This window comes from Littorina saxatilis, linkage group LG4 (genome assembly GCF_037325665.1).
Source record: "Littorina saxatilis isolate snail1 linkage group LG4, US_GU_Lsax_2.0, whole genome shotgun sequence".
Lineage (NCBI taxonomy): Eukaryota > Metazoa > Mollusca > Gastropoda > Littorinimorpha > Littorinidae > Littorina > Littorina saxatilis.
This window is the reverse complement of record NC_090248.1, coordinates 68,411,698-68,439,665: the sequence shown is the minus strand read 5'-3', so window position 1 is coordinate 68,439,665 and position 27,968 is coordinate 68,411,698. Positions and strand designations below refer to the sequence as shown.

The following is a 27,968-nucleotide window of genomic DNA, read 5'->3' as shown; positions in this document are numbered from 1 at the left end:
TTGGATTCATGGGTGTACCCGGTACTTTATTTTCGCCATACAAGTCATTCCAAATATTGGCAATGTACCCAACAAAAGCCAATCTGTGATCTTGTCGTACACAGAACACAAAGATCATATACAATAGTGCTTTGAATTTAGAGCATCAGAGTAAAGAACAAAGTAAAGAACACAAAGAATAGCCATTCTGTCTTACTTTAAATTACAAAACAAATTTTGAACCAAGTTAAAACTGGTAGACAATGAAGCTGATCACGTGACACAGTGCGTAATATATATACAGTGGTACCTGCGATGTGAGGCCCCTCTGATGAGTGGACACCTCCTATGAAAGGACACTTTTCTGGAGGCCCTTTGTCTATTATCTCTACCAAAGTATACCTGTCATGACAGGCCACCTGCAATGTGGGGACACTTTCACTGGTCCCAAGGGCGTCCTTTCATCGCAGGTACCACTGTAATCACTTAAATACCTCACCAACAGGGATACTTGCACCATATCTTGCGCAGTAAAAGATAAAAGGCTAGGTGCTACTGCGCTTTAGCTACCACTATGAACAAACACAGTCCGGAGGATGTGGTTCGTATACGACCCATACTTTTTGAAGAATGGTTCGAGGTAAAATATATGGGTCGTACATGACCTACATCAGCTAAATATTTTTCTCCCACCTTTTTGCAAAGTACATATATGGGTCTTGTACGACCCACACCATCCGATTGAGGATAAACAGTGTAAAATGGCGTAACATATTCCACACAGGTTGTAAACCACCCACACCATCCCAACTGTGTAGTTCAATCATTGTCCATTTGCTTGATGGTGGCGTGTGTTTACGTTGAAGGATGCTCTTGTCCGCTGTACAAACGTCAACTGCTCTGTTGATTGTGGCGTGTGTTTACGTTGAAGGATGCTCTTGTCCGCTGTACAAACGTCAACTGCTCTGTGGTAGGGAGCATGAACACCGACTTGAGAAAGAATGTATCTTAAAAAAAAAAACCAGCTCTTTTTTTCAGTAATCAAATAAAAATATTCAGCGCTGGCTATACAAAAAGCAGACCCTCAGAACAGTTATCTGTACATTTACAGAATCAATTCACCAATAAATCAACGATCCTAAACAAGAAAGAAAAGGACAAGCATGCAAACCTACACAAAAGAGAAAAGCACATGGTCTGCACAAGTTTTAGATAAAAAATAAATAAAAAAATGAATTGTCAAAAAAGAACTGCAGCATTCATTTACTACAAAACTCAGCAATCATATACAGAATTCTTAAAAAAAAAAGGAGTAAAACTTGCATGCACTGATTCTTTTTTAAAATTTGATTGTGCATCATATGTTTGCTTTAAAACAAGACGTTTTGAAACTCAATATACATTGCAAAAAAGTGCAGATTACTGTTACAGAGCTGTCTACATGAACAGAGTTAAACTGAAAAGCAAGTAAAAAAAATAGTTAAAAAAAGAACAAAAAATGTCCGGAAACGTGATAGAATATAACGCAAAACACACCCACTCTAACGTCAGGCTTATCCTCAAAGTGATAATGGCATTAGGTACACTGTAGTAATCTTTGGCAAATGTTTTGCACAGATCAAATCCTTCAGACATAATGGATGCAAGAGTGGAAAACAAACTATGAAGAGTACATGTATTAGATTCACAAGGAACATAATATTGACACTCACATGGCTTCCATGGATGTAGACACAAAACAATCCTTTTGGGTCTAAAACAAGTCTCTGTGCACATTGATAAACCATTGAAGTATTTGTCCCTATGTTGTTTATTTATACCTTGAACACACACACACACACACACACACACACACACACACACACACACACACACACACACACACACACACACACACACACACACTCTCTCAAAAGGTAACAAAATACAAAGCACATCTGATAAATTACAATAGTTGTACATAGTGCAACAAACAATGAAAGAGACAAAGGGGACTTTTAAAAAAGGTCACAAAACCTTTATAATTGTCATGTAACCAAAAGTCGTGTCATTCTTCCCTTTGATTATTCTTAAGTTCCAATAAACATGACAGCAATGTACTTACAAGATGCGACAAAGATCCCCAAAGCTAGAAACAACATTAAAATAAAGTGTTTCCACACTGAAGAACAGAAATACCTGACCAGACATTTCAAATATCTTCATCTGAAATATCTGATCTTCTGCTCCACCCCCCGCGGGTTAGGGGGAGTCCCATATTGGTTGGGACGAGAAAGAATTTGCCCGATGCTCCCCAGCATGTCGTAAGAGGCGACTAACGGATTCTGTTTCTCCTTTTACCCTTGTTAAGTGTTTCTTGTATAGAATATAGTCAATTTTTGTAAAGATTTTAGTCAAGCAGTATGTAAGAAATGTTAAGTCCTTTGTACTGGAAACTTGCATTCTCCCAGTAAGGTAATATATTGTACTACGTTGCAAGCCCCTGGAGCAAATTTTTGATTAGTGCTTTTGTGAACAAGAAACAATTGACAAGTGGCTCTATCCCATCTTCCCCCATCCCCCGTCGCGATATAACCTTTGTGGTTGAAAACGATGTTAAACACCAAATAAAGAAAGAAAGAATCTTCTGCTCCTTTCGTCACATTCTTCATGCAACATAATAACCTTTTTTTCTGTATTATATGTAGAGTATACTAACACCAGCATATTTTGTCCTACAGCTTTCATGTTCCATCACACAAAAATAAAACCTAATAATACATCGTTATCATACAAGTATGTACACAAGATGTATGCGTATCAGGTCAATGAGGAATTAAGAGGTCACGCTCAAGGAGGTCATAGCCATCAGTCAAGGTCAACAATGATCACATTCACAGCCGGGAAGTGTGATCACTTCACAGTTCTCTGATCATCACCAGGCAATCCTTCACTTACTTCAAATGGCTAAAGCCACAGTTCACGCCAGTCCTTATCGCATTTGATTTTTTTTGGTCACTTTTTTTTTTTGGGGGGGGGGGGGGGGGGATGTGGTCCAAGTAAAACACCCAGATGGCAATTGCACACTCCTGGCTTGTTGTTCACTCCACTCCGAGTTCCTTGTGGTGCAGTGTCAGCCACTCGTGATAGTCGTTCAGCTTGTGGTCATCTGGCTGGACCTGCACGCAGAACATCATTGAATTGAACAGATTATTAGACAATAAGCAGTGTTGTTCCCAGACTCAGGGCCGGGTAGCTCAGTTGGTAGACAATAAGCAGTGTTGTTCCCAGACTCAGGGCCGGGTAGCTCAGTTGGTAGACAATAAGCAGTGTTGTTCCCAGACTCAGGGCCGGGTAGCTCAGTTGGTAGAGCACTGTACTTGTGATCCTAAGGTCACAGCTTTGAATCCCGGCAGGGTAGGACACGGGTCAATTTTATGTGCAGACGGTATCCATGTCCCACCCCTGTGTCACCACAGTGGCATGTAAAAGACCTCTGTCATTCTGCCGTAAGTGCAGGTGGCTGATTACACCTAAACATGCATACACCTGGGTAGTGCAACTCTAACTTGTTGCTGCTAGCTTTCAATGGGAGGAAGCGACCCAAATTTTCCAGCAATTGGATAATAAAGTGAATTAAATAAAAAATGAAATGGAAAAGACTAAGAGGACAATAGGTCAGTCGGATCTGGACGGAAAATGTGCATAGGTTAAATGTCCTAGAAACAAAAACAAATGTTCAAGTCAGAAGAGCTCCTCCATGTCAAACATCAAAGACCAAAGGCCCAGGCCTGGAAACAACACTGAATATGTATGACACTTATTGAAAAAGTCACGGTGAAAACACAAACACACATACTTGATATCATGTGGCTGGAGAAACAAATATAAACTTTTTATACACACTGTCTTGAAGACAGCTACCTATTAGTTCCAATTTTAGTGTCATCATTTTCCCCTTATACAATGGTAACTATCACGAGAGGAGTTCCTGATGGCAAGGACTTCAACATTCTGTAGGTGTTTAAGCTTACTTCTTTCCTATGACAATGTGTCTACTGTACTGACAGTTTAAAAACAAAAATAAAACACACAAAAAACAACTATTATTTCCTAATACAGACAATTATTATTTCACTTTTCATAGTTATTTTCAATGCCTTTCTGGTGCACATGCATCCAAACATTCACACTCACCTGTCTCCACTCTCTGACACAGAAAATCCTGTAGGAATCGTTGCCGTACTTCCCAATGCCGTGCAGTTCGATAGGATACTTCCAGTCTTTCGTCACATAGTCTTCTGCAATCCAAGTGTGATTGATTAAAAAATTAAATAAATAAATTAAGGTAAACAAAAGTCAATACACATTTTTTTTAGGATTTATTCAAGAAAAAGGATACCACAATGCTATCAGTGGTGAAAGTGAGCAAAAGTTTGTTTTATTCTGAATGAGCAAATTTGTTTTCCGACCCCCAAGACCTTTGCTGTGAACTTGGAATCCCATATGTGTGTAAACATGTACATGTATAGACGTGTGCAGCTATTGGCAGAGAGTCTGTGCTTAGACTTAACTCGAGGAAATCTTCTTCTTCTGCGTTCATGGGCTGAAACTCCCACAAGTATTGGCCGTAAGTCAAAGGAAGAATAGAGTTGAAATATGTCTGCTCCCCATGTACGGAGAGATCAAATGCAGTGCATTGTAATACAGAATAGCTAGTTGGCCTTGTGATCTCGGGTCAATGGCCCATACTTTTCAGCTCAGACCAGCTACCTGCCCTAGTTTACAGACACTGACCTTGTGACCTCGGGTCAATGGCCCATACTTTTCAGCTAAGACCAGCTACCTGCCCTAGTTTACAGACACTGACCTTGTGACCTCGGGTCAACGGCCCATACTTTTCAGCTGAGACCAGCTACCTGCCCTAGTTTACAGACACTGACCTTGTGACCTCAGGTCAATGGCCCATACTTTTCAGCTGAGAACAGCTACCTGCCCTAGTTTACAGACACTGACCTTGTGACCTCGGGTCAATGGCCCATACTTTTCAGCTGAGACCAGCTGCCTGCCCTAGTTTACAGACACTGACCTTCTGACCCCAGGTCAATTGTCGAATTTTTAACTATGAGACAGACGCCTTTGATATGAGAGGAAACTTTGTCAGGGTCAAAGTAGCAGAAACGTGCGTATCGCTAGAGAGGGAATGATATGTTTCTTTGTCAGAGTCAAAGTAGCAGAAACGTGCGTATCGCTAGAGAGGGAATGATATGTTTCTTTGTCAGGGTCAAAGTAGCAGAAACGTGCGTATCGCTAGAGAGGGAATGATATGTTTCTTTGTCAAGGGTCAAAGTAGCAGAAACGTGCATATCGCTAGAGAGGGAATCCGAATGATATGTTTCTTTGTACAGCAATCTGGGTACATGTGCACTGTTCTTTGTAATCATACACAAGGCAATACTGCTCAATAGGGCGCATGGGTTTAGTTGAGAAAACAAGTTGCTTCTTCTAGTCCCGGAAGTATGGTACATACAGCTTGGCTCATCCAGTGGAAAGGCTACACATTTAACATTTTAACCTGCCCATACTAAAAAAACAAAAAAAAACCTTTTCCACACAGACCTGAGAAGCGGATGATGGATGCAGCGCGTGTTTCATGCAGACCCAGTGGCTGGAGCATCTTTGCGATGCGCTCTTTTTCCGCCTTCCTGGCTTGCTCCGGACCAGGCCAGCGATTCAGGAACTTCCACAGCAAGGGGATGGCCACATCGGCTGTCAGATGGAGACAGGGTTTAGATATATATGCAGGCATTCTATTCAAGGAAGAATGAGTTCAAGGAAAGAAAGAAATAACGCTAGGGGTCTAGGGGCCGCGCAGGTCCCCTGGTGGGGTCCAGGGGCAGAGCCCCTTGTGGGGGTATGGTGGCAATGCCCCCAGAAGCTGAAGCATTTTGGCCTTGTAAATATGAATGTAACCCCCTATGGTGAAAGATATATTGTGCATGTAAATATGAACTTAACCCCCTCTGGTCAAAGATATATTGGCCATGTAAATATGAACTTAACCCCCTCTGGTCAAAGATATATTGTGCATGTAAATATGAACTTAACCCCCTCTGGTCAAAGATATATTGGCCTTGTAAATATGAACTTAACCCCCTCTGGTCAAAGATATATTGGCCATGTAAAGAAAACCATTATTTCGTCCCTCTCACCTCGGTTAATGTATCATTTTTTTTTTGCGTGTACATTTAAAAAAAGTTGTGGTTTTGCTTTCATGCAAATCCGCTAAATCATGGAGTGCTCAATTTGATTACCGTATTTGACGGACTACAAGCCGCGACTTTTTAAAAAAAAAAATCGCATTGCGGCTTATAAAAAGATGCGGCTAAAACGTTACCTAAACTTGAATAGGATTCACCTAATGGAAGTCGCCGCGGATTTTCATTTCACTCGATTAGCGATTACCGGTACTTTATTAGCTCTCTACTCAAGACTCGGTGCTTTTCTCTTTCTTTCGCGAATCTTCGTTTGTCAACAAGTCGTCGTGATAAGATAGCGTACAGAGAAACACCGGATGTATCAGGATCTCGCGCGCGCGATTTCGTTTTTTTGTGTCTCGCAATAGTTAGAGGAGTGAGAGCCGCCATGTTGTGTTTTCGTCTGCTCGAAATGTGCGCAAAAGTCGTAAATCATCCCAAAAAAGCTTATTCCGGGCGGGACTACATGTGTGTGTTGGTTACAAATTGTGTGTGTGATATTTTTCTTCAAACTTTTTAACTTTTCTTCTTTGTTTCACTTGTTTATTCTCGGAGCCGATTTCGCCAAATACCGTACTTTCGTTTGCCTGATTGTTTTGATTGATTGACTATATATTTTTCGACGGCGGCTAATATAGTGACGCGGCCTATACGTGGCTCGTCCCAATTTTTTTTTTTAAAGTCGGGGGTGCGGCTTATAAAACGGTGCGTCTTGTAATCCGTCAAATACGGTAACCAATATCCGCCAGCTGGGGCTTTGAAATCTACAGAAAATCATAACTTTAAGTAAGAAAATTCTCATGCCTGACCTCTCGTTTTGTTGAGGAATATGGTGGCCACCAGCATTTTCCAGGGGTCGTGGAACAGGCTTTCCTGAATTAGGTTGAAGGGGGAGCGAGGAGGGGTCCACATCTCATCACGTCGGATCCGAGGCTTCGGCATTTTGGGTGGCGCCCCGTTTGTCTTGAAGTAGTGACTCTCTGAAATCAGGAGACAACTAAATGAATAGATGAGTGAGCGAGAACTACGAGCAAACATTGATAAATGGACATTCAATAAAATGAGACTACTGAAAATACTGAGACTACTGAATACAATGAAACTGTTGCATGAAAACTGAAAGCAGTATTTCACCATTTTAAAATCATTTCCCCTCCTGAGATACAACATGAAACTGATTGTTTTTCATCATTTGGATATAATCCCAAATGGGCTATTTCATATATTTTAGAGTCACAGAAAATATCAGGTAATAGAAAGGCTTCATTCCAACTCAACCTTTAAAACCACAAACACAATTATTGGTAACAACACAATTTTAACTAACCATAAACACAATTATTGGTAAGAACACAATTTTAACTAACAGTTACACGACAAAAATTCGAACAAAACTTTTTTCGCTGCTGTGAGAACATCACATTTGTACTTCATGCTTGTACTAATTTCATCATTATAATTTCTTTTTCTCAGAGGGCGTGAGTTTTTGTGTTGGCCTGGATTTGTGTTTGCTATGGCTTGTAGACAGTGGGTATTGCATTCTAAATCTCATTAATCTGGCCTGTAGACAGTGGGTATTGAATTCTAAATCTCATTAATCTGGCCTGTAGACAGTGGGTATTGAATTCTAAATCTCATTAATCCGGTTACTGTAAGGCTTCTTTTTAAGCCTACTGTCTATATGATACTTACCGAGACAGTACTATTCTTGCACATTATCTATTATAGGCCGAAAAAATTGGACAAAACGCTGCGTGGGTACAATTATCTCCCATAACCATGCGCCACCGTGGATCCCAAGCACTGTCTGAGTGCTTCCCCCTTACAGGATGTAGGTGGCGCGTCCTCTTTCTTTATGAGCTGCAGACCCTCAAAAAGCCCATAACATATCAAGAGGGGAGGCGGGAGGGAAACTCTAATAGTACTGTCTCGGTAAGTATCATATAGACAGTAGGCTTAAAAAGAAGCCTTACAGTCAATATAACACTTACCTCGACAGTACTATTCTTGCACAGAATACCAGAGTGGTGTGAGGGTGATATGTAGAGTATTAAACTCCTTAATCAAAATCACTTAAATCCAAGGATTAAGATACCCAGGCAATTTTCGAACAGTACTACTGTAAAAGAAAATATACCCAAGAAAAATACCTTAGACTGACGTGACCATGCTGGCAACCACTGCTTTGGCAATGCCATACGACTGGTCAAGCCTGAGACTGGAAAAGTCTCGCATATAGTGGTTAATAAACGTGGCTGGAGTCTTCCAGAACGCGACCGCCATTATGCTTTGGAGCGAGGCACCCCGCACGTGCGCCAACGAGGAGCCGATAGCCCGAATCTCGTGTGCCCTGATGTCAGGGACCACATCCACTTGAGCATGAACATAAGCCTGTTTGATAAGCAAGGTCAGCCAACGAGCTAAAGTTTGTCTAGAAATATCCGATTGGTACTTCGGATTAAGCGAGACAAACAGTGACCGCTTAGAAGACCGAAAGCTACGTGTTCTATCCAGGTACACTCTAAGGGCACGTACTGGGCAGAGGAAGCGATCAGGGTCATCATGTTCAAGAGTGGGAGCCAAGGCTTGAATGACTACTGGTTTGGACAACTCCGAGGCATTCTGATTCTTGGCTCGAAAGTCTGGTAGGAAAGCCAACGTCACCTGATGTGTGGTGAACTCAATGTCAAATTCCAGGCCACTCAAAGCTTGAATACCACTGAGTCTACGGCAAGTGGCTAAAGCGATGAGGAACACAGTCTTAAAAGTCAGGAACTTGATACTAATGCCTGCCAGGGGTTCAAACTCCTTGCTACGCAGGAGTTTGAGAACCAGGAAGACATCCCACTTGGGAAATGAAACCCGAGGTTTAGACACCGCTGCATTGCTAATACCCGAAAGGACATTAGCAATGAGGGAGGAACTGATCAAGTGTTCAGGTCTGCGACCAGTAGCAGCCGCAATCGTGGAAGTGATGGCAGATTTGTATCCAAGAAGAGTCTTAGAAGAAAGACTCTTCTTTTGATACACTTCCACCAGGAAGTTGGCCAAGTCCTGTGTTGAGGGATAAAGCGGCTTTATCCCCTTGGACAAGGCGAAGGAGGCCCAAGCTCTCCAGCGTAAGTCATAGAGCTGATTAGTTGATCGCCTCTTAGCGTTCAAGGAAAACTCTACTGAACTCTTGTGCAATCCTAGTGCAAGCAGTTTGGAGCGCACAAGAGCCATGCGGTCAAGCACAGACTCTCTGGACGTGGATGAGGGAGGCCTGATCGAGGCTGGAGCAGACTTCCCCCGTCCAGATTCAGAGGTAGAGGGTCTACGTGGGTGAGACCGCGAAGATCTGGAAACCACGGAGCTGTTGGCCAGTAAGGCGCGACCAAAATCAGTCTTGGCCGTTCCTGCAGATACTTTGCCAGTACCCTCGGAATCAGAGATGTCGGGGGATAGGCGTAAGCATCGAGGAGCCTCCACGAGAGAGTGAATGCGTCCACGTGGAACGCATTCGTGTCTCGAAAGGGGCTGACGTACCTGGGAAGCCGAGCGCTGAATCGAGTTGCGAACAGATCGATCAGAGGACGGTCCCACCTTGCCCACAGACGCCGTAGAACGTTGTGAGCGATGGTCCATTCTGTGGGGAGAACCTGATCGCCCCGACTGAGAATGTCGGCCAGGGCGTTCAGTTTCCCCGGAACGAATTGGACTGACATCCGGACCTGATTGGTCTGGCACCAGAGCAGAATCTCCTCCGCTAACAGGGAGAGGGACCGAGAATTGGTGCCCCCCTGGTGGCGAAGGTAAGCTAGGCATGTGGTGTTGTCCCCGTGGACCAACACATCCTGATCCCGAATCAGGAGGCGAAACTCCAGCAGAGCCCGACGAACCGCCTCCAACTCTAGAAAGTTGATGTGTAGGAGGGACTCCTCCTGGGTCCAGACCCCCTGGGCCTCGTGCAGGTCCAGGTGGGCCCCCCAACCCCGCGTAGAAGCGTCGGTGTACAGGAAGAGAGACGGCCGTCTCGGTTGGATAGGCACCGCAGAGTTGAGCCAGATCGGGTCCAGCCATTGGACTACAGCCTCGTGAAACCAAGGCCCGATCTGGACCAACTCGGTGTAATCGAGAGGCCTGGAAGTCCGATCTGCTACTGCCCGTTGCAGGGGACGTTTGTGTAGCCTTGCAAGGGGCAGCAGCAGAGCGACAGACTCCATGGAACCCAACAGTTCCGCCAGCCGCCTGTGAGGAACAGCGCGGCAAGCCTGAATGGAGAGGATCTTTCGCCTCAGGGAGAGGATTCTGTCCGGGGAGGGAGACACAGTGTAAAGCACTGTGTCGAACGCCATCCCCAAGTAGCAAAACTGCTGGGCTGGCACGAGGTCTGACTTGTGCCACTGTATCTGGAACCCCAAAGCATGGGTCCGTTCCAGGACCTGCCGGGTGTGTTGGAGGCATTGATCGCGAGACTGGGCCAGGGTGAGCCAATCGTCCAAATATTGACGCAGACGCACACCCTGAGCTCTGACCAACGCCGCCAGCTCCTTGACCACCTTTGTAAAAATCAGCGGGGCCAAGGACAGGCCGAATGGGAGGGCCCGAAACTCGAACACTGTGCCCTCCCAAACAAACCGGAGCAGATGTCGGTACCCCGGGGCCACCAGGATGTGGAAGTAAGCATCCTGGAGGTCCACAGACGTGGCCCAATCGTTTGGCCGGATGGCCAACCGGACCGACGAAGGGGTTTCCATCTTGAACTTGCACCTGCGAAGGTACAAGTTCAAGGTGGAGAGGTCCAACACCGGCCTGAACCTGCCGTCCTTTTTGGGGACGGTGAACAGGCGGGAGTAGAACCCCGGAGAAGGCTGAGAAAGGGGGTAGACAGCCTTCTTCTCGACCAACGAGTTCACCTCGTCTTGAAGAGCCTGCCATCTGGCAGGGTCTCGAGGAGGGGGGAACGTCAAAGGTAGAGCGGACAATGGAGGTTGTGACGACAGCGGTAGAGAAAACCCCGACCCCACCACCCTCAAGATAAACTGGTTGGAGACCAGTCTGCCCCACATGTCGCGGGCCCGAAAAAGGGAACCGACGGACGAAAGAGGGGCAACTTGAGGGGGCGTCAACGTAGGGCCGGGACTCACTGAAAATTCTGCTGGCGGGCAGGCGCAGGCTTGCGACCACCCCCCTGGTGGTGCTGCTTACCCTTACCTGTCTGAGCACCCTTCTTCTTACGCTTGGGAGCACGAGAAGCCGGGGCCGCAGGGGGGAACGCGACAGGCGCCTGAGAGGAGGAAGAAGGAGGCAGTGAAACTGGCTTCTTCTTCTTCTTCTTCTGAGGCTGGGAGCTGGAGGTGACTGTAGCACTTCTCTTACTCCCCGCCGACGTCGCCGAAGCAGCGAGGCCAACCATCAGAGAATCAGTGTTCCTCTGGCGTGTGGACTCCACCACAGAACGGACAGTGCCCGGATGAAAAAGGGAAGAAGGCTGAGGAAACGTGTTCCTCAGACTCTTCCTCATATCCGGAGGCACTAAAGAAGTAGCCAGAAAATGATCACGGAACAGGGCCAACAAGTGGACCCGTGTTCCAATGGCCAATTCTGCCGCAGTCGTCACGCACGATCGCACGGCATGCAAAGCCCGATCCACTCGAACCGTGTCAAGGACCCGAGTGGAATCGGACTCTGCCCGATCGGGAGGGTCCAACAGTGTGGACAGCGTGCTCATCCATGTCAAGGCCTGTGATTGGGCCTCGACAATGGAAGAAACGGTGGCCTCAAGATTGTGGAACGAAGCAGAGCTCAGTTCCACCTTCTTGACCGAAGGCACCTCCCCAACGAACACATCACCGTCAGCCCCACCCTGAACACTCGAAGTCTGGAAAGGGAGAGTTCGAGAGTCAAAGGGAAAAGGGAGGGACGAAACAGATTGGACACGAGGAAACAGTGGAGGTGCGCCTCCCGAAGGAAAGCACGGCACTGAATCCGCGTCCTCCCGAGGAACATAGGTCGCGTTCGCACGTGAATCTGTACTCCTCAGGCGATGTGCTGCCGCTTCCACCGTGGCACTAAGACTAGGGTGGAACGCGAATTGCTGGCGGCCGGATCGTTCATAAAACGAGCCGCCGGCAGACGCGGCGTGTGCCTCCCGCGCCCGGGCCGAAGCGGACTCCAAGGACGAGAGGGCGTCGGAGGGAAGGACGTCCTGAAACTGTTCAAACGTCCTTCTAGCTGTGCGAGGGAGAGCCTCCTGCCTCTCGTCCTCAGACTCCACGTCCTGTGTGTCAACCGAAGGGTTGGGAACACTAGACGACAGACGCTTAAGAGAGGCATCCGTGGCGTCAAGACGCCGCGTGATGTCTGTCATGTACTGTTGGAAAGTACGAAGCATAGCTTCGGAAGTTCCATCAGAAACCGGCAAGGGTAGAGGATCAGTGTTAACCTCAGGGCGACCCTGATCCTCCTCCCCATCGTCCTCTGACTCACTCTCCTCTTCACTTCCCGACAACTCCTCAACAGCAGGAGTGTAGGAAGCTTGAGGGGGAGGAGCCGAAAGTGATGAAGTAGACTGTGACGAAACGCCCACTGAAGCAAGAGGCCGCGAAGACCCCTGCCCCAAAGACGAAACGTCTCCAGCAGCCGAAGGGAGAGAACAACAAAAACCCTGCGACTGTTGGGTCAGTCCAGCCAACGAACCCCCGCCATTTATAGACTGAACAGGGACCCATCGGGTCTGATCAGAAAAGAAATGGTCCGGTCCGGTCGGGGGTGCCGATCCGGTCCGGTCGGGTGGTCCGGTGTTCCGGTGGTCAGGTCCGGTCCGGTCGAGTGGTCCGGTGTTCCGGTGGTCCGGTCCGGTCCGGTGGTCCGGTCCGGTCCCGTACCATCCGGAGGTCCCGTTCGGCACAGAACCATCCGTACCCACAAAAGTGTTCGGGTGGTTCGGTCCGGACGTGGAAACACCGTACCATCCGGACCCGTAGGTCCGGTGGTCCGGTGTGTTCCGGTTCGGTGCCAGACCACCCGGACCAACAGAGGTGGTCGGGTGGTCCGGTCCCGACCGGACCACTGGTCCCGTACCGTACCATCCGGACCCGTAGGTCCGGTGGTCCGGTGTGTCCCGGTTCGGTGCCAGACCACCCGGACCAACAGAGGTGGTCGGGTGGTCCGGTCCCGACCGGACCACTGGTCCCGTACCGTACCATCCGGACCCGTAGGTCCGGGGGTCCGGCAAGGGCCAGAGGTACTGTCCCGCACCGGACCCTAAGGTCCGGTACGGTCCCGTACCATGGGTCCCGTCCGGACCAAACCCGGAGGTCAAGTCCAGTCGGGACCCGTGGGTCCGGTTCGATCCCGACCCGTAAGCCTGGACCGTTCCGGACCCTTGGTCCGGACCATCCGTCACCCGAACACCAGACGCTAAGGAATGGCGTGGGGTCAAGACGGTCCGGTCGGAGGTGTCGGTTTGAGCAACAGAAACAATGTTCCCGTCGCCCTGACCATTCGACAGAAGTACCACGTTCTGTCGAACACCTCCACGTCCAGTAACTAGTCGGCCGGAGCGTTTCATAGAGGGACAGCCACCAGTCACACGGACGTCAGAGGGAACCGTAGTAGCAGTGGTCGTAGGCACGATGCCTGAAACCCCTGCCCCCACAGGACCGCCCTGAACGGGGTCAATTCGCATCCCAACCCCAGCGGGGAGGGAATTCATAGACCCCGTCATCTCCTCCGATCTCCCCCCCCATGAGTCCGAGACTACTGTCGAAACAGCAGTAGACGACCCAGCGAGGGAGTTCAGAGGAGGACCCGTGTCCCTCCTGGCTTCCACAGCGGTGGAAACCGAGGAGGGCACAGGAGAGGCACCGGAAAAGAAAGAAGTCGAAACCTGAGTCTCTCCCGTAGCCCCTAGATCAGATTCACCAACCCCCAAAGAGGGTTGGGAATCGACCCGCCCCCGGATTCGAGCCAGGGAGGAGAAGGAAACCTTCCCCCCAGGCTTGAAACCGGGAGGAGCTGAAGCCTGAGACTGAGGGCCGGACAACGGCGTCGAAGGGGGGGAAGCGTGTTCCACGGAAGGAGAAGGAGAAAGACGCTTTTTCTTTCCCCTCGACCTTCCCCGAACCTTCGACGGCGCAGCCCCGCCCGAAGTCCCAGGTTCAAGCCCAGCCTGTTTGAGCAAGCTCGCATTGAGCTTGCTCAAACAGGCTTTCTCCGCCCTCCCTCGCCGCAAACGCAAAGCGTTTGGGGAGGGAGAGTCGGAGCGCCGAAAGGTCCCCCTGTCCGTGCGCAAAACATGACGCTGTGCGCCCGGAGAAGGGTTGCCCCCGGCAGACTCTGGTTCCGTAGAACCAGAGCCCAAAACAAGACGAGACATCCTACCTCGCCCTGTACGTACCCTTAAAAAAAATCGAGAATTAACAAAATTCAAAGAAAATTAGGTCAATACTCAAGTGAATGAGGCGAAACGAGAAGCAGACGACCGGTCACCACGAAGTAGGACGGTAGGCACGCCGAGTCCGCCACACAACAACGGAGGCACAAGTTGGAAGAAAAACAACGTAGCCTCAAGCCAGAAGTGGAATAACACACAAAAATCCAACAGGTGGTAATCCACACAGAAAAGAAGACTCTAGAATCCAAAATAATCCGGGAGCGCAGCAGAAACACAGCCTACTGTCACGCGCGAAAAAAGAAAGAGGACGCGCCACCTACATCCTGTAAGGGGGAAGCACTCAGACAGTGCTTGGGATCCACGGTGGCGCATGGTTATGGGAGATAATTGTACCCACGCAGCGTTTTGTCCAATTTTTTCGGCCTATAATAGATAATGTGCAAGAATAGTACTGTCGAGGTAAGTGTTATATTGACTAGAGTTCCCTTGCTATGGCCTGTAGACAGTGGGTATTGAATTCTAAATCTCATTAATCTGGCCTGTAGACAGTGGGTATTGAATTCTACATCTCATTAATCCGGTTACTAGAGTTCCCTTGCTATGGCCTGTAGACAGTGGGTATTGAATTCTAAATCTCATTAATCCGGTTACTAGAGTTCCCTTACTATGGCCTGTAGACAGTGGGTATTGAATTCTAAATCTCATTAATCCGGTTACTAGAGTTCCCTTGCTATGGCCTGTAGACAGTGGGTATTGAATTCTAAATCTCATTAATCCGGTTACTAGAGTTCCCTTACTATGGCCTGTAGACAGTGGGTATTGAATTCTAAATCTCATTAATCCGGTTACTAGAGTTCCCTTGCTATGGCCTGTAGACAGTGGGTATTGAATTCTAAATCTCATTAATCCCGTTACTAGAGTTCCCTTACTATGGCCTGTAGACAGTGGGTATTGAATTCTAAATCTCATTAATCCGGTTACTAGAGTTCCCTTGCTATGGCCTGTAGACAGTGGGTATTGAATTCTAAATCTCATTAATCCGGTTACTAGAGTTCCCTTGCTATGGCCTGTAGACAGTGGGTATTGAATTCTAAATCTCATTAATCCGGTTACTAGAGTTCCCTTGCTATGGCTTGTAGACAGTGGGTATTGAATTCTAAATCTCATTAATCCGGTTACTAGAGTTCCCTTGCTATGGCCTGTAGACAGTGGGTATTGAATTCTAAATCTCATTAATCCCGTTACTAGAGTTCCCTTACTATCAGGACTGGAACCTGCAACAGGAGAAGGCTTGACCGCCGGACTCTTCTTCCTAGATGGGCTCTTTGCAGACTGACTCGCCTGACTACTTCTGCCCTTCGCTGCTCCTCCCTTGGACCCCCGCGGCGGGAAAGTAGGCGGCGGAGTGTGTCGCGCCACAGAGCTGGCCGTGGATGAAGAAGTGCTGGCCGAATCTTTGACGTCTCTGGTGCTGGAACTGTCTGACAGATGCATCATCTTCACTTTGGCAGCCATGTTCTGATTCTCGTCCTCCTCCTGAGAGGTCAAGGACACGTCAGTCTGGTCTGAGTGCATGCCCATGGAATGTGAGTCTGTCTCCATGTCAGCATCTAGCGAAATCTTCGCTCGTTTGCGAGCTGATGCGTCAGAGTCTGAAGGTGACAGTGACCTTTTTGATTGCATTGTTCTGCTCTGAAGTCTCAACGGATCTTTCCTGCCCAGTGTTGGACTTGGATTTGTGGTGGTGTTTTGTGAAACGGAGCTGAGGGGAGTTTTCTGGGTGGGTGTCTGTGGGGTGTCCTGTGGAGTGCTGCTGTCCGATTCGCTGTCAGTCTCCACTTGATACCCAGACGACGTCACTGATGGGGATGGAACAGAGACTTCATCCACTTTCTCCGTCAGGTTGGCCGCCATCTCATCTTCTTCACTCTTGAAGGGGTCCTCTTGCTCTTCGGCCAGGTAACCATCGTCTGCCACTGCATCCTCTTCAACGCTGTCCTCTAGCGTGCCAGAAGTTTGGTCTGATCCTTCAGCCGTTTCAGCCATGGGAGCAAAAGTTTTATGCAGCATTGATTTGAAGGATGACTTGAACTTGGACTCTGTAACCGTTTGAGGGGACTTGGTCTTGAGGTTGAACAGGGAATGCAGTTTTAACTGTGGAGATTCCTTGACCTTGGAAGGTGACGCTGTCTTCTTGCGCACAGCTTTTGTCTTTTTCGTCCCCACAATTTCCCATGATGTACTCTGTGAGGCAGCTTCATCTTTCACGAGCTCTGGGCTTATCTCCTTGCTTTCAGCAACCAGTTTTCTTTTCAAGCTTACTTTGGGAATAGTCTTTAGTTTTGGTGTTTTTGGAAGCTTGGGTGTGGGCTGGCTTTTAGGAGTTTTACTTCTGGGTGCCCTGATCACAGGTGTCTTTTTCGGCTTGGGAGTAGAGAACGGCTGCTTGAAAACAAAATCAAACGAAGTGTCCGTCAGCATATCAGCTTGACCCAGCTTTTCCAGATAGAGTTGAACGTTGGGCAAAGAGCGCATTTTGAATCCAGTGTCACTGAAACAAAGAAAATTTTACATGGTCACCAACAATGGTCAGAGCAAAAGTTATTTTTCTTCTTCATCTGCCTTCATGGGCTGAAACTCCCATGTAAGTGGGTTTTTTTTTGCGTGAGTGGGTTTTTACTTGTGTGACTGGTTTTTTACCCCATCATTTAGGCAGCCATACACCGTTTTGAGGCCAATATTGTCTGAGCAGTCTGATGAAGTGTAGCTCTATGGGTATGCTCTTTATGAGGGGCCAATATTGTCTGAGCAGTCTGATGAAGTGTAGCTCTATGGGTATGCTCTTTATGAGGGGCCAATATTGTCTGAGCAGTCTGATGAAGTGTAGCTCTATGGGTATGCTCTTTATGAGAGGCCAATATTGTCTGAGCAGTCTGATGAAGCAAGGGTTGCACTCATTTGTTCAAACGGGCGTCTTTCGACACAAAAGGGGGTAAACCATTATGCAGATGATTGATGCGGCCGCTATTAGATCTGAAAAGGGTTATAGAAAGGGCGATACTGGCGTATAGTCACAATCTGTCAGGCTTCCTACGAGTAAACCAGCCAGCAAGAAATACTGACTGTAAAAACAACGCATGACAGGTACACACAGGACTGGTGAGAAACAGTCCTAGTTATAGCGCATGTTGAAATATCAGTCCTAGTTATAGCGCATGTTGAAATATCAGTCCTAGTTATAGCGCATGTTGAAATATCAGTCCTAGTTATAGCGCATGTTGTTGAAATATCAGTCCTAGTTATAGCGCATGTTGAAATATCAGTCCTAGTTATAGCGCATGTTGAAATATCAGTCCTAGTTATAACGCATGTTGTTGAAATATCAGTCCTAGTTATAGCGCATGTTGAAATATCAGTCCTAGTTATAGCGCATGTTGAAATATCAGTCCTAGTTATAACGCATGTTGAAATATCAGTCCTAGTTATAGCGCATGTTGTTGAAATATCAGTCCTAGTTATAGCGCATGTTGAAATATCAGTCCTAGTTATAGCGCATGTTGAAATATCAGTCCTAGTTATAGCGCATGTTGAAATAACAGTCCTAGTTATAGCGCATGTTGAAATAACAGTCCTAGTTATAGCGCATGTTGAAATATCAGTCCTAGTTATAGCGCATGTTGAAATATCAGTCCTAGTTATAGCGCATGTTGAAATATCAAAGGCTATGCTGACTGGGAGTGATTTGCGTTGGTTGACACACAAGACCTCTGTTGTGTCAGTGGTACAAAAGATGCGTATAGCACTAAAATAAAAAAAGACAACAAATACGGTACTCACGTGTTTAAAGGCTGACATAGTCCTATTTAATTAGTTTAATGACTTCCAGGGCTTATCCCATCGTTGCGGGGATGTATAAATTAAGCTTCCTGCAAAGTTTTAGGTTTGAAGTCCTTACCAGTAACGAGAAATAATTAATTCTTTATTGCATTGTTTAGCAACAGTTCTCCAGGACTTGGGCTATTTTTAGACCGAAGGACGTCACTTTGTGACGTTTCGTAAACCAAAGATGGCGTTTGAGACTGTTCTGTTTACATTCGACACTATCAACACCACTTTGCAAACTGAAATAATTTTTTCTGTGTTCGAAAGCTACAGCCAATCGTTATTATATCCCCTTAGGTACAGTTTTATAACATTATTGGCACATGTAAACAATATGAATTAATTAATGAACGCTACGAGTATGGCAGCCTTTAAAGAAGACGATACAAATCTCAACATTTACACAATATTATATTATATTTTAAAGCGTATAACACTCCTAAAATGAAATATTGACACATATTCCTGCAATGCAGTTGAACCCCCCTTTTAAGACACCCCCCCCCCCCTTCCCTTTTTAGACTCCCTCCCTTTTAAGACCGTGTTTTCTTAGACTTTCTATTCATAACCTGTGTACAGTTACCCCCATTTTAAGACTCCCTCCTTTAGAAGACGTGATTTTGTCAGATTTGTGGAGGTCCTAAACGGAGGGTTCCACTGTCGCCTTAATTGCTACATGCCCGCCTACAACATCAAGGAGTTCCACTGTAGCCTTACTTGCTACATGCCCGCCTACAACATCAAGGGGTTCCATGGTAGCCTTACTTGCTACATGCCCGCCTACAACATCAAGGGGTTCCATGGTAGCCTTAATTGCTACATGCCCGCCTACAACATCAAGGGGTTCCATGGTAGCCTTACTTGCTACATGCCCGCCTACAACATCAAGGGGTTCCATGGTAGCCTTACTTGCTACATGCCCGCCTACAACATCAAGGGGTTCCATGGTAGCCTTAATTGCTACATGCCCGCCTACAACATCAAGGGGTTCCATGGTAGCCTTAATTGCTACATGCCCGCCTACAACATCAAGGGGTTCCACTGTAGCCTTAATTGCTACATGCCCGCCTACAACATCAAGGGGTTCCATGGTAGCCTTAATTGCTACATGCCCGCCTACAACATCAAGGGGTTCCATGGTAGCCTTAATTGCTACATGCCCGCCTACAACATCAAGGGGTTCCACTGTAGCCTTAATTGCTACATGCCCGCCTACAACATCAAGGGGTTCCACGGTAGCCTTAATTGCTACATGCCCGCCTACAACATCAAGTGGTTCCACTGTAGCCTGAATTGCTACATGCCCGCCTACAACATCAAGGGGTTCCACGGTAGCCTTACTTGCTACATGCCCGCCTACAACATCAAGGGGTTCCACTGTAGCCTTAATTGCTACATGCCCGCCTACAACATCAAGGGGTTCCACTGTAGCCTTAATTGCTACATGCCCGCCTACAACATCAAGGGGTTCCACGGTAGCCTTAATTGCTACATGCCCGCCTACAACATCAAGGGGTTCCACTGTAGCCTTAATTGCTACATGCCCGCCTACAACATCAAGGGGTTCCACGGTAGCCTTAATTGCTACATGCCCGCCTACAACATCAAGGGGTTCCACGGTAGCCTTACTTGCTACATGCCCGCCTACAACATCAAGGGGTTCCACTGTAGCCTTAATTGCTACATGCCCGCCTACAACATCAAGCAGCCAACATTTCACACATGATAGAAAAGGCTGCATGACTGAAAGCGAAAGAACCTAGCACCTACCTGTAGAGTGTCTGGTCATAGCGACCAGCATGTTTCCCGCCCATTCGCAAGATCTGGACACGCCTCCATCCAGGTGGTAGACTGTCCGTGGATTCTATCCTCCTTGGCAAACTGTAATGAAGGGAACATAGGACATCTTTCATTATTTGTACTCGGTTGCAGCATGATTGATAAACAATCCGTACACCTGCACTGACTCTAACCGGGTAGTGCAAAATAAACTCTACTTAAAAAAAAAAGAATTATTGACTCAAATGCACATTCATAATTCCTTACAAATGAGTCACATCATATTCAGACTGATTTGTGAGAACATGTAAGCTTGTTTGTCATCAAACCCTCTTTTACTTATCAAACTCTCCAAGAAAGTAAAAGATTCACAGAATATTTGTACATACCGTATTTGACGGACTACAAGCCGCGACTTTTTTTTTAACAAAAAATCGCATTGCGGCTTATAAAAAGATGCGGCTAAAACGTTACCTAAACTTGAATAGTATTCACCTAATGGAAGTCGCCGCGGATTTTCATTTCGCTCGATTAGCGATTACCGGTGCTTTATTAACTCTCTACTCAAGACTCGGCGCTTTTCTCTTTCTTTCGCGAATCTTCGTTTGTCAACAAGTCGTCGTGACAAGATAGCGTACAGAGAAACACCGGAAGTATCAGGATCTCCCGCGCGAGATTTCGTTTTTTTGTGTCTCGCGATAGTTGGAGTACTGAGAGCCGCCATGTTGTGTTTTCGTCTGCTCGAAATGTGCGCAAAAGTCGTAAATCATCCCAAAAAAGCTTATTCCGGGCGGGACTACATGTGTGTGTTGGTTACAAATTGTGTGTGTGTGTGTGTGATATTTTTCTTCAAACTTTTTCACTTTTCTTCTTTGTTTTACTTGTTTATTCTCGGAGCCGATTTCGCCAAATACCCTACTTTCGTTTGCCTGGTTGTTTTGATTGATTGACACGATCTGATCATATTTTTTTCGACGGCGGCTAATATAGTGACGCGGCCTATACGTGGCTCGTCCCAATTTTTTTGTTAAAAGTCGGGGGTGCGGCTTATAAAACGGTGCGTCTTGTAATCCGTCAAATACGGTAATCACAAAGCACAAGATTGTTAAAAGTATATGGATATTATTAATCTGACAATCGCAACATCAAAGATTCAAACAGGCTAATCAGGATTGACACATTTTATTCGACAAACTTCTTGAACTAGTTTTTGCAGGATCCTTAATTTCTGTGGTAAAATTGTGTGAGAAGAGCATGGACTTGTGATCCGAGAGTCACGAATTCGAACATGGGTCAACTTTATGTGCAGAATCAGAAACGGTATCCATGTTCTACCCCCGAGTTGCCACTGTGGCACGTAAAAGACCTCAGTCATTCTGCCGTAAGTGCAGGTGGCTGATTACACCCAGGGTTTCATTTACTAGTGCGCCCTGCGCCATTGGCGCATTAAATCTGAAAAGTTCCATCACAATTCCCTTCAATGCGTCAAAGGGCGCATTAAGATTACGTACCACTGCGCCACCAAATGTACACTTTACATCGGATTACACACACACACACACACTTTACATCGGATTACACACACACACATAACACGATATATAGCGGCTAATTCTCAGATGGCACCATATTGCACCATTTTGCATCTTTTGTTAAAAACGCGTACAGGCCTCGTTTGCGCTTCTTGCATTTGGTTGAGGGGGACAAATGTCCCATAGCCTTTATCTCCCAGGCTAAACCCTGTACACCTAAACACACATACACCGGGGTAGCACAACGCTGTTGCTGTTAGCTTTCCACTGAGAGGAAGCGACCCGAATTTCCCGGCGATGGGACAATAAAGTACAATGAAATTGAAAATGAAAAAAGAGTGCCATCAAACTGAAAAAGCCTGCAGGCCCCACACCCATCTCACCTGATGGCCGCTGCAGGCTCGGTCACAGACATGTCCTTAGCCCCTCCTTCATCAGCCTCTGATTCTGATTGGTCCGATGGAGCAGTTACCATCACGGTTGGCACGGCAATTGGGGGGCTGTACCTCTTCAAAGGTTTGGATTTGCGTGCTCTCGCTCTTTTACGAGACACGGGCGTCGATCTGAAAAACATTAATGAGTCATTGAATACAGGGAAGACTGCAAGTGAAAGACAAAGCTTTGGCAGAAAGATCATGCATTATGAAGTGAGATGGACACAATAATAGAACTTCAACTAAATTAACACACACACACAAAACTGTTATTTGTTAACATAATAACAACCGAGTTAAAAGTCACTGTAAATGGTATCATAAAAGTTGTTAAAAGTTACGTGTTACAAGGGATCGATACTCCAGATAGCCCCATGAAAGCAACATTACACACTGAAAGACAAGTGAACATTTTGAAATTCACTCAGCGTGAATAATCTGGATAGCCCACAAGAAAGCATTATTCGCTTTGCCCATAAAACCAAGTTTCTTAATTAGCTGTTGATCAAAACACCACCACTCACTGTTCAACAGAAGAAGATGCACGTTCAGCATCAGCTGAGGATGATGGCATGTCGCTTTCAGCGTCCACTGCAGGTGTGTCGTCATCTACCAGGCCAGCCATGGGACTTTCCACGGAAGCTGCTGTAACCACGTCCCCAATGGGTGTATCTGCATCAGGCTCAGCTGAATGCTCCACATCTGGCGCTAGTTTTTCATTTTCAACATCAACTACTGCTTCTAAATCAGAAGATGCCGGAGAAGCTGCAGGGTCTGCAGAGGCAGATGGGGTCACAAGGTCACCAGCGGGTGAGGCTGCTGATGCTGCTTCAATGGAAGCGACCGAGTCTGGAGCTGAGTTCTCATTCTCGTCAAGGTCTTCCGGTTTGAGTTCCAAAATGCAGTCATCACCTGTGGCTGTGCTGTCAACAGGCTCCTCTTGCATGATACTCTCGTCGGAGCTGCACTCAGCACCAGGGCCTGGATTATCAGCAGAAACGTCTGCCATATTGTCTGCTACAAAGCTTTCACTGTTGCTTACACTGGCGTTGTGTAACTGTTCATTGTCATCATACTCCTGATCGAAAAGTGAAGGTGAAGAAACTGCCTCTTGAGGCACAAGGGTAGACTCTGTTGAAACAACGTCTTCCTGGATTTCGTCAGTCTCCATAACTGAAAAACAGTAGAACAATGAACACTGTTGTCAGCCTGATTATGAATTTTAGCAAGGATTTACATACAAGTGAATTTTATCAAAGACTCACAACACATCCTTATTCCTTACAGAATAATACTAATAGTAATAGATCTTAGATGGTCTACCACTTTCGTATAACTATAAGCATGACACTGACAGTACAGGACGAACAAAGACAATTTATAGTCTTACAAAGAATAAGATCTATAGGCAGGAACTTGATGTCTTTTCAAGATATCAATTCTTTACGTGATCATGACACAACAGTCTTGTGGGAACGGAACATACAATACAAACCTACACGCGCGATCCAAAAACGATAAAACTGACATGGATTACCAACTTGTACCCTATGCATGGACAAAGGGCAAATTACCTTTTCCAGTTCGACGAGAAGCTGGCTTTATGCTTAAATAAGAAAGTGTGAAGCTTATTGTGTTGAAACTGGTCAAGTGATTTGTTGATCATCCACACAGCTGCACAGGGAGGCCTACAGAATAAAGTAAGGAAAATTATTCGCGCGGCGCTGCCATTTACAGCATGTGGTTAAAGCGAACGAGTTGAACCATCTGCAGATAAGAGCAATTATAGGAAAAATCAAAACACAGTCGTGAAGAAAACGGTATTATGATTGTGGCTTTCTTACAAATTTTTTTCTCTCCATCTTACATGAATGTTTTGGCAATCTGCGCTTGAACACACAACAATTTGCTTTACACAGAAAATTTTAAAAGTGCCGAAAAGCCTCGTTTCGAATCAAATGGGGATTCAACTTCATTTGCAAACGAAAGCGAGTTTTCGATCGCGACCGTGTGATTGGTGCAGCTGGTAGTTCTGACGGGTGATTTTTAGTGCTAAACTCTATAAGTTTAGTTACTTATGAATGTGGGAGCAGCAGCAGCAGTATCCGTCACTGTAAAACCTCTTCCACTTTTAAAAAGTCCCTTAAAACTCACCTTTTCAAGTCTGCTTACAATACCTGATGCACACGCCTGCCTCGTGATATGATTTTATCTGCCAGCATTCCAATAAACTCACTAGTTAATATTTTTTATTGGGTAGTCTCACATTATTAACACTATATATATGTACTACTGTTGTTTGTAAAATATGTTTTAAACGCTTACTTAATTCTTTTTATGTATTTAAATATTTGTTGAATTTATTGTGTGTGTGTGTGTGTGTGTGTGTGTGTGTGTGTGTGTGTGTGTGTGTGTGTGTGTGTGTGTGTGTGTGTGTGTGCCGTCGGAGTGTGTGTGTTGTGTGTGTGTGTGTGTGTGTGTGTGAGTACATGTGTGTGTGTGTGTGTGTGTGTGTGTGTGTGCGTGCGTCAGTGTGTCAGTGTGTGTGTGTGTGTGTGTCAGTGTAAGTGTGTATGTGTGTTTGTGTGAGGTTGGGTGTGTGTCAAAATGTGTTGTGCAATATGGCATGAACATCTTTTTATATTTAGTCAAGTTTTGACTAAATATTTTAACATCGAGGGGGAATCGAAACGAGGGTCGTGGTGTATGTGCGTCTGTGTGTCTGTGTGTCTGTGTGTGTGTGTGTGTGTAGAGCGATTCAGACTAAACTACTGGACCGATCTTTATGAAATTTGACATGAGAGTTCCTGGGTATGAAATCCCCGAACGTTTTTTTCATTTTTTTGATAAATGTCTTTGATGACGTCATATCCGGCTTTTCGTGAAAGTTGAGGCGGCACTGTCACGCCCTCATTTTTTAACCAAATTGGTTGAAATTTTGGTCAAGTAATCTTCGACGAAGCCCGGACTTCGGTATTGCATTTCAGCTTGGTGGCTTAAAAATTAATTAATGACTTTGGTCATTAAAAATCTGAAAATTGTAAAAAAAAAAAAAAATTTATAAAACGATCCAAATTTACGTTTATCTTATTCTCCATCATTTGCTGATTCCAAAAACATATAAATATGTTATATTCGGATTAAAAACAAGCTCTGAAAATTAAATATATAAAAATTATTATCAAAATTAAATTGTCGAAATCAATTTAAAAACACTTTCATCTTATTCCTTGTCGGTTCCTGATTCAAAAAACATATAGATATGATATGTTTGGATTAAAAACACGCTCAGAAAGTTAAAACAAAGAGAGGTACAGAAAAGCGTGCTATCCTTCTTAGCGCAACTACTACCCCGCTCTTCTTGTCAATTTCACTGCCTTTGCCTTGAGCGGTGGACTGACGATGCTACGAGTATACGGTCTTGCTGAAAAATGGCATTGCGTTCAGTTTCATTCTGTGAGTTCGACAGCTACTTGACTAAATATTGTATTTTTGCCTTACGCGACTTGTTTTACATTTAGTCAAGTTTTGACTAAATGTTTTAACGTAAAGGGGGGAATCGAGACGAGGGTCGTGGTGTATGTGCGTGCGTGCGTGTGTGTGTGTGTGTGTGTCTGTCTGTCTGTGTGTGTGTGTGTGTAGAGCGATTCAGACTAAACTACTGGACCGATCTTTATGAAATTTGACATGAGAGTTCCTGGGTATGAAATCCCCAGAAGTTTTTTTCATTTTTTTGATAAATGTCTTTGATGACGTCATATCCGGCTTTTCGTGAAAGTTGAGGCGGCACTGTCACACCCTCATTTTTCAACCAAATTGGTTGAAAATTTGGTCAAGTAATCTTCGACGAAGCCCGGACTTCGCATTTCAGCTTGGTGGCTTAAAAATTGATTAATGACTTTGGTCATTAAAAATCTGAAAATTGTAAAAAAAAATAAAAATTTATAAAACGATCCAAATTTACGTTCATCTTATTCTCCATCATTTTCTGATTCCAAAAACATATAAATATGTTATATTTGGATTAAAAACAAGCTCTGAAAATTAAATATATAAAAATTATTATCAAAATTAAATTGTCGAAATCAATTTAAAAACACTTTCATCTTATTCCTTGTCGGTTCCTGATTCCAAAAAACATATAGATATGATATGTTTGGATTAAAAACACGCTCAGAGAGTTAAAACAAAGAGAGGTACAGAAAAGCGTGCTATCCTTCTTAGCGCAACTACTACCCCGCTCTTCTTGTCAATTTCACTGCCTTTGCCATGAGCGGTGGACTGACGATGCTACGAGTATACGGTCTTGCTGAAAAATGGCATTGCGTTCAGTTTAATAATAATAATAATAATTCTCTTTATTTGTATAGCGCCTTATCCGAAGTTCAAAGCGCTTTTATGCCGTGTGAGATGGAATTTTTTACACAATATATCACGCATTCACATCGACCAGCAAACCTCAAGCCTGTTAGGCGAATGTTCACCTTTCGCGGCCTTTATTCAAGTCACACGGGTATTTGATGGACATTTTTATCTATGCCAAAACAATTTTGCCAGGAAAGACCCTTTTGTCAATCGTGGGATCTTTAACGTGCACACCCCAATATAGTGTACACGAAGGGACCTCGGTTTTTCGTCTCATCCGAAAGACTAGCACTTGAACCCACCATCTAGGTTAGGAAAGGGGGGAGAAAATAACGGCCCGACCCAGGGTCGAACACGCAACCTCTCGATTCCGAGCGCAAGTGCGTTACCACTCGGCCACCCAGTCCAATTCCCAATTCCAATGAAACCCAGTTTCATTCTGTGAGTTCGACAGCTACTTGACTAAATGTTGTATTTTCGCCTTACGCGACTTGTTAGATTTGTTGTTAAAAATTCCAGCTTTGCATTCCATGTTTATTATCTTTTACGAAGTAATTATAGTTAAATAGTCTTTTATGTTTTTTATTTGTTCGACCTTCTTATGATTATGGAGTTTTATGCACTGCCTTAACTAAATTTTTGTATTTGAAATAGTCCATTGTAGTCGGTGTAGGCCTTAAGCTTATTTTAATCGTTTGTCCAGTATTTAATTTAATTCTCTATTTTTATGAACTCAAATGTTTAGTGTTCTTAGTATGTCATGTTAGGCTAAGTTCTATTTAATCAGAGTATGTTTGCGTTTGCTTATACCTAGTGATATTGTAAAGCGCATAGTGCTTTTCGTTATGCGCTATAGAAATCTCCTTAATAAATAAATAAATAAATAAATATGGGCAGACCCAGAGACGGTATCCATCTCCCACCCCCGTGTCACCACAATGGCACGTTAAAGATCTTGGTCATTCTAACATAAGTGCAGATGGCTGATACCACCTAAACACGCATTCATCAAAAGCCGTGAGGGCGTAAAAACTCGAATCGTATAAACCAATTCATGTCCAATATAGGCAATTAAGACCTGACGGACAACTTATAAGCCCCTTAAAATTTACTTAGCAGCAGTAAAAGAAGCTATGCAGTTAGTTTCCGATTGGGAAAAAGGGAATGGGTCTCGGCTTTACGGTGTCAGTAGTAACGATCTCATTTTACTCCCAACGGACCATATTACTCACCGGTGTAACGATTACATATTTCCCCCGTGGTCATATTTCCCCCTCGAGATATACTCAAGACTGACATGTAGTTTCCTGGTGAAATTAAGAAGTGACATTATTTAATTGAAAAGCATGTCAGTTTCTTGCATGTGAAGAAAATTGGTGGT

General features: G+C 45.3%; 1 protein-coding gene across 1 annotated transcript; it reads right to left on the bottom strand.

Annotated features, from left to right (window-relative positions):
* LOC138965469 (methyl-CpG-binding domain protein 4-like) lies at positions 1 to 23,955 on the bottom strand. Its single transcript, XM_070337630.1, has 9 exons — positions 23,797 to 23,955; positions 22,747 to 23,395; positions 22,172 to 22,351; positions 20,248 to 20,358; positions 15,855 to 17,146; positions 7,025 to 7,195; positions 5,578 to 5,727; positions 4,156 to 4,259; positions 1 to 3,137 (listed from the first exon to the last, which is right to left on the bottom strand). Exons 2-9 carry the CDS (start codon positions 23,391 to 23,393, stop codon positions 3,060 to 3,062), a joined length of 2,733 nt encoding a protein of 910 aa, XP_070193731.1. The 5' UTR covers positions 23,394 to 23,395; positions 23,797 to 23,955; the 3' UTR covers positions 1 to 3,059.
* Between the last annotated feature and the right edge of the window lie 4,013 nt (positions 23,956 to 27,968).